This window comes from Aythya marila, assembly GCF_965140915.1.
Source record: "Aythya marila genome assembly, chromosome: 5".
NCBI lineage: Eukaryota > Metazoa > Chordata > Aves > Anseriformes > Anatidae > Aythya > Aythya marila.
This window is the reverse complement of record NC_139046.1, coordinates 33,429,387-33,436,351: the sequence shown is the minus strand read 5'-3', so window position 1 is coordinate 33,436,351 and position 6,965 is coordinate 33,429,387. Positions and strand designations below refer to the sequence as shown.

Below are 6,965 nucleotides of genomic sequence, written 5' to 3'. Positions count from 1 at the left end.
TGTTAGAGTCCTGCTGATGGGCCTCCTGCTAACCCCAGCAGTCAAATGCTTCAAATTAAACAAGTCTCAATCATCTTTTCGAGATGGCCTTCTGCCATCACAAAAAGCGTGGGTCCCCCAAGGGCTGAAAACTCACGGAGCTATTCCAGAAGCCAGTGAGCTTTCATCACCCATCTCATCCTCCCATCTAGCTTTCATTGTAGACTGGATCTGGAACAATTTAAAGGCAAACTCTGGCCCTTCTTTATTAAACTAAGAGGTGTTTTTTTGTGTGTGGATTTTTTATTTTTATTTTTAACATTTCTTCCAGCAACAGCCATACACAACAGGACCCCAGATTCCACTCCCCACCCCTGCCTGCTTCTCCTGAGCACCTTCACCACCACACAAGATATTTCAAGGTCCTTCAGCACCTCAGGGCTGCGAAGTTATTTATACCTTTGCAACGCTCAGGAGCCTCAACTGACTGGAGCCCGGTGCTAATGCAAGCCTGGCAGACCCACGCCACCCAGACCTTGCCCCAAACCTTTGTGCCCACGAAGAGCTATGCACTGGGGCTGCATGTGCTGCGGTTTGCAGCCAGCAAGGATTTTGCCAGAGAGGAGTTGCTCAGGAAAATCAGATGAGCCAGGCAAGTTTCTTCATACAGCTGCTGCCTAAGGAGTTAATCGAAACGGAAAACCACTAAATATGGTGCACAGCTCGTGTTTGTGTTGCATCTTTTTTTAGCTGCTCTTTAATTGCCTGGTTTCAGCCCACAAGGCACAGCGAGCTGCACTGCTTGCAAGGGGCACCCCTCCGTGTTGGATGGGGGAACTACACGGGCCCGAGGCCAGTGGAAAGGCAGGAGCCCTGCAGTGCTGCACCCTCAGCCCCACCGCCCTGGAAGTCAAAAACCACCTATAAAAGCCTGACAGGAACATCTCCCTTCTCCTCCTCCCTGGAGCTGGCCCCAGCAGGGTGACACAGTTGAGGAGCCCTCGATACACTGCAATGCAAAGGAACCAAGCATCCGTCATCACGGGACTCTCTCGGTAAGTTCTTTCCATTGCAAACATGATGGGATAATCCTTTCTGTTCCAAAAAATAGCCCTGCCCCCTCCTAAAATAAAGAGCCACAGAAAGATCTTGGTGAGGATATGTGTATATACACAAATATATAACCAGTATCCATATATATATATATATATACACACACTATATAAATGTACATAGTATATATATGCACTATTTATATAGTGTATACATATAGTGCATAAATATACTATAACATATTTTTTATTAATTTTCCCATGAGATCTGTTCATCTTTAAAAATAAATATAAAAGATCTGCGTCACCTTTTCCCCAGTCCATCACGTACCCTTACTTGCTTGCTTCATTGTATTTTGTATTTTCTCAGGGCTCTAAGTCAAACTTGCTCATTTGTAGATGTTAAATATATATATATATTTATTTATTTAAAAAGCATGTATCAGCGTGTCATCTCCCATTTAACAGAATATGGAAGTTAAGCGATAGCAGCGATAGGTGCTGATTTGTAGCAGGCATTTCATCTATTTCTTCTAAAAGATCTCCTCTGACACTTCACTTGGGGACAGATCTTCGGGCTCGCTCCCATGAGGACAGCTGTGTTGTACAACATCTCTAAAGGAAACAGATAAAAAAGATTAATCTGTATTTGGGGTTAGGGAGGGAACATGGAGGGTGATTTTATGGAGACAATCTTTGAGATATTTTTCTTTTATGCCGTGACCATATGTTAACCCCACTGACTCCATAAGCAGGCTTCCTGCTTCCTGCTTTTCACCTGCATTTTGGTGAAAAGTCCCTTCGTTAACTTTCCTGCATTTCGTTAAGTCAAAATCCTTCTTTACAACCACCAGCATGTCCTGCGCACTGCTGAAGGCTGAATCAAAAGACTCATCTCTTCTGAGCTGATTACTTGAACCAAGAGAAACCAGTGCTTGTGTTACCAAAAATTCTGCCTCAGAGCGTACATTTGTCATGTGCTCAGGTACAGCGCTACATGCCACAAACAGCACCACCACAGAACTTCTCCTCCCTCTCCCTCCCTGTAAAAAACTTTCAAAGCCAGTTTCTAGTTCAGCTTGATTGGTTTATTTTAGTTTTACACTTTGTCCCTCACATACAGTTATTTAAGAGTCTTGTACTGTTAGATTTCTACAAAAATATCCATTTTTCAAAAGCAGAAAAGAGGGAAAGATATATTTTAATATATAAAAGGAAAAAAGCTAAATCTGACATTTCATTATATTCTTAAAAACATTCCAGTCTATTTACAGATGTGTAAAAAAACAAAGAAAATCTCCAGGTCTCTTGGTCTAGAGTGAGAATGTGCGCCTTGCAGGGGTTTCCTTCTCCTTATTCTCATATCTTTTCATTACATGTCACATTCTTGCATTATTGCCTCAAAGACAGCATACGTCATTGTTAAAAGGTTTATTTCAAACCAACAGGAACATGAGGGAAGAGTTAAAAAAAGAAAAAAGACGGGTAAGTCATCATTTAAATTCTTAGCAAAATATTAAGCTGCAGCCAAGAGATGGTGGAACAAGAAGCAGAAGCTGAGAGCATTTCGAACATGCTTTGTTGCCTGGTAGAAGCCACCATCTAACCTTCTGGGAACTGCACCAGGTGCACCTTTTGCAGCCAAATTTGGGGTCTTAATTCATTCAGTAATCACATTCAGGAACCAAAAACTTTTTACTGTCATCTTTTCACAATTCATTTTTATTGCAGTAAAAAGTCCTTACTCCCCCCTGCCAAGCAGTAAAAACATCCAAGCATTTTCCATTACACTGATAATGGACAAAACATCCGCAATAGTAGAGCAGGTATCTTAGATAACATTTGAACAGCTTTCATGCTGCAGCTTTCTGTCTTACAGAAGTGTGCAAAGCACACACCTTTTAAAAAGTATTCAGACACTGATTAGCACGATCCTGTAATTAAAATTAACCACTTGGGACCATTAAAGGATGAGGTGCAGAAAGGGAAGTCAGTGATTAGGGATTTGAAAGGAATCACAGCACAATTTTAGTTGCTGTTTCACACACAAGGGGCATAAAAACTCTTGGCAAAGCAAACTGCCATAGGTAAATTAAAAAAAAGCAACTGCAGCCTATTAGAAATGCTCAGAACCCAATTCCCAGGCAAATAAATTTAAGTCTAATATAGTGCTACTGAACTAATATAGTTACTCCAGATTTCCACTGATTTAAAATGAGTTAAAATCCTTTAATGATAAGCAAAATATGCATACATACATCTTCACATGCTAATTCCCTTTTCTAAGGCATTCAGTGACAATGGTAAGACCCTGCACGACTCTCAGGCTGACCTATATTCTCTCTTCCAAAGAATGAATATAGGGCTCGTATCAAATATTTAAATAACAAATATGCAAACGGCAGTAAGTTATACGTAAATGCTTTAAAACACACCAGTTAGAGTGGCAAGGTGAAGACACCTTTTACACGTAGACTCTGGAGTAACTTCCTGCATACTTAACTATAGGGGCTTCTCTCCTCTGCAGCATAATTAAAAAAAAAAAATCGTTAAAAAGACAAGGCAACACCCACAGAATACATATCCCTGGTGGACCTAACCTCAACACGGCTCCAGAAGTTGCAGCTCACTGAATAGGGCGTATGGTTGCACGGCGTGTACAGCAAACACTGCTACCTAACTGTGGAAGAACATCACTCAGCACCTGCACAACCTCAGTGCTGGACAGATGAAATTCCTGCATTAGTGCAGCACCAAAGATCGGGAACCCCAGCTGCAGCTGCTGGGACAGTAAGACAGGATTACATTCCTAAACATAAAGCAAAACGCACCGTCTACCTCCCGCTTTCTGTATCTGTTTCATGGCCATGGTTTTTACCCTTTAGGAGCAGTGTAGAAGCCCCTCAAGCGCACAGTAATTCCTATTTACAAACTCGATAGGAAAAGATTGTGTATACACTCATTAACAAATCATCTCTCTTAGGCTGAAAATTTCATTTGTCAAGAAAACTATGAAAACAAAAATTGTGTACAAAAATATAAATATCTTTACAGTCTGCAGGCACTTCACATCCAACAGCTGAACAGTGAAGAGCACCTACAGGTTATTGAGTAAGCAGTGGCAGAGAAGAATAAAAAATACATCTTGTGATTCAATACTGCCCTATTTCCCTGGTAATGAGCATTTTTGTTGACTTTTTTTTTTTTTTTTTTGCTATACACATCTTGTGCAAATGCAGTGAGAAACCTCTGAGTACCTTTCCTGAATTTATAAAGAAATGGAAGGTTTGGAAAGATATACACATATTTTCATATATACATTCACATATACACCTTGCTCATTTATTTTAGGCTACAACAGTCTGAAAGTGTTCTGTATTTTTATGAAACAACACTTTCTATTAACATCCTATCCACCAAATACATCTTGAGAAACAACGGGAAGAATGAGGAAGAGAACTGGGAAAACACTCAAGCTACTTCAGCAGTGTATTTAAAGGTGTAGCAAAGGGGGTGCCCACATTTTTTTCTACTGAGATTCTCCCTTACAGATGCCCTAACCATCAAAGGAGGGGTTACTTGTATAGGGCCATGAGGTGAACGTGGTGGGGGGCTTTTCTGTGTATTTTTTTTGTTTGTTTTCTGTTTACTTGTTTTGAAGTTCACATGCTATCCTAATTGCACTGGGAAATATCATCTCCCCCATGCAGTGAGACTTCTAGATGTTTATGACAATATTCTGTGCATAAGCTCCTAAAAGGAGTCTCTGCCAGAGAACTATCTAGCACCAAAGAACAGAAGCTTTTCACTTCAGCCCTCTGCACAGTCTCCAGTTTCCCCTCTGCTCTAGGTAGCAAATTTAAGAGTAACTGCAATCTCGTTTCTGCACATTCATCATATTCTGCAAAACTTTAGAAACAGCACATGTGAAACAATCCCATTTCTGCATAGATAGTTTGCCTGGTACAAAACCAAATGAACCTTATTTTTTTCCCTCAACAACAGACAGGTGCCTCTCTACTGGGAAAAAATAAATATCTGTCAATAAGCCTAGGTTTCTCAGTCCTTTTACAAACTATTTCCACAAAGGACCCAATTTTGGAAGGATACCATGTGCCCAGCAATGGTTATAGATAGATCATCTTCCACGCTTTGTGAAGGAGAAGGAGAATACCCAGAATACAACAGCGAGGTAAAAATATGTCAACATGCGGAAAGTTTCATAGCACTTATTTCTCAATTTGGGGCCTGCCCTCGGATGAACAGAGTGCTGATGCCATACAGAAAACAAAGCGCTGCAGACAAGGGAGGTTGCCAGACTCAGGCACTGGTTCAAACCAGCTCCAGATCTCCATTCCAGTCTGATAGAACACACACACATTTATTTGCCTGCTGAGTTTGAAGGTAAGGTCCCAGTATTACTCAGCTTTGTGCCCACGGGTGCTAACGCGGGCATTACTTTGCTATCCTGTCCTTCTTGAACAGTTACTGAAGAAGTTTTTACCCCAGTGGGTGCCAGTTTTGCAACTATAGGCGCCAATAAGGGCATCACTTTAGTACTCTGCCCTTCTGTGTCCACTGGCAGACTCGCCACTTTTAAACCAAGTGGTGCCAGCTTGGGCATGGGCCTCCACAAAGTGTCAGCGTTGCTAGCTTCTGGATTTGTTTTCATTTGCAAAACCGGAGGAGTCACACTGGTGGTCTCTGCAGTTTTGCTGTTCCCACCGCTGGCTATGGACAGATTGGGAAGCTGATCCTTCATTTCAGCACCTATCACTATCTTTAGAACATCTGCTTCGGATGAAGGCTCCCCAGAGTTCTTGTCTCCATCGGCAATATCATCATCTTCCAGGTGCAGCAGGAGAGGACTTAAAGAGCCACCACCCTCTGGAACTTCGGAAAGGTCCTTAAAACTGCCTCCCAAATGGCTGAACTGGAAGGAAGAACCATCTGCAGCGGAGAGATCACTGGCTGTTCCCCGGCGAGCTTCTGCATCTCCATGGGAGAAATCTGAGTTTAGAGTGCTGGGCAGCTCCGACATACCTGAAGCATCATCATTCAATTGCTGATTGAGGAAAGCGATCTCATTGAGCAGAGAAGTGAGGGTCTCATCAGTGTCATCACTCTCCTCAATGCTGCTCAGTAACTCACCTGTATCCAGTTCTGCCTCCTCCATTGCAGAAGCTACCTTCCTCAGTTCCATTTCTATCCTCGAATCTTTGAGCTGCAGCTTGCGGAATGGCAATTCTTTCATTTTTAATCTCTCTCCTCCAGGATCGCTGTCTTTCTTCCTGGCTTGGCTTCCTACAAACTCTCCAATGCAGAGCTTTTTGCCAAAGGACTCTGGGCGTTCCTTCGTACAGGACACGTTCCGGATCTGTGGAAAACCATCTTTATTTTCAAAGAAACCTTTGGCGGTACCTGTGGTACTTCTTCCATCTCCTCCACTGTCTCCAGGACACTGTTTGGCCTTTTCTTCCGAAAGGATGCTGTCACTCTTCCTACTTTCAAGAGGTGCTACTACCAAGGATTTCTCAGAAGCCTGAGTAGCTGCAGCTGTCATTGCATTAGAATTTTTGTTTCTGTTTGGGTTCAGATTCATACTTCCTTCAGCTGCCAGTGATGTTACATTAACAATCTTTGGCATCATGAATGAATCTTCACTTTCTGAAAAAACGAACAAAGCACAATCCATCAGAATCCATGCCAACTACAAGATAATTTCTAATTATATTTAACTTACTCACTTTTTACATCTTCCTCAAATAAGCCACTATTCACAATTTAAACCACTTGCACAGTTTTGGTCAAGTGAAGCCTTGAAACAATAACAGCTTAATTTTCAACTTCAAACAAACAAACAGACAAAAAAACAACTCAGCCACCACCACACTTGACCAGTCCCTTTCTTCAGCAGGCTGGCACAAATGAAAG

The 6,965-nt window shown here is 41.9% G+C and overlaps 1 protein-coding gene across 12 annotated transcripts in view; it reads right to left on the bottom strand.

Moving 5' to 3' along the window:
- Positions 1-1,501: 1,501 nt before the first annotated feature.
- The window catches only part of MGA (MAX dimerization protein MGA), a 64,561-nt gene continuing 59,097 nt past the window's right edge, over positions 1,502-6,965 (bottom strand). For 6 of the 12 annotated variants that reach the window (XM_082762068.1, XM_082762075.1, XM_082762073.1 and 3 more), the window contains one exon: positions 1,685-6,698. In XM_082762068.1, coding sequence (XP_082618194.1) covers positions 5,413-6,698 — 1,286 coding nt within the window. In that variant the 3' untranslated portion in view covers positions 1,685-5,412. Of the gene's footprint in view, positions 1,647-1,684; positions 6,699-6,965 lie in introns of those variants that run through there. The other 6 variants (XM_082762079.1, XM_082762074.1, XM_082762076.1 and 3 more) reach the window with 6 other exon arrangements.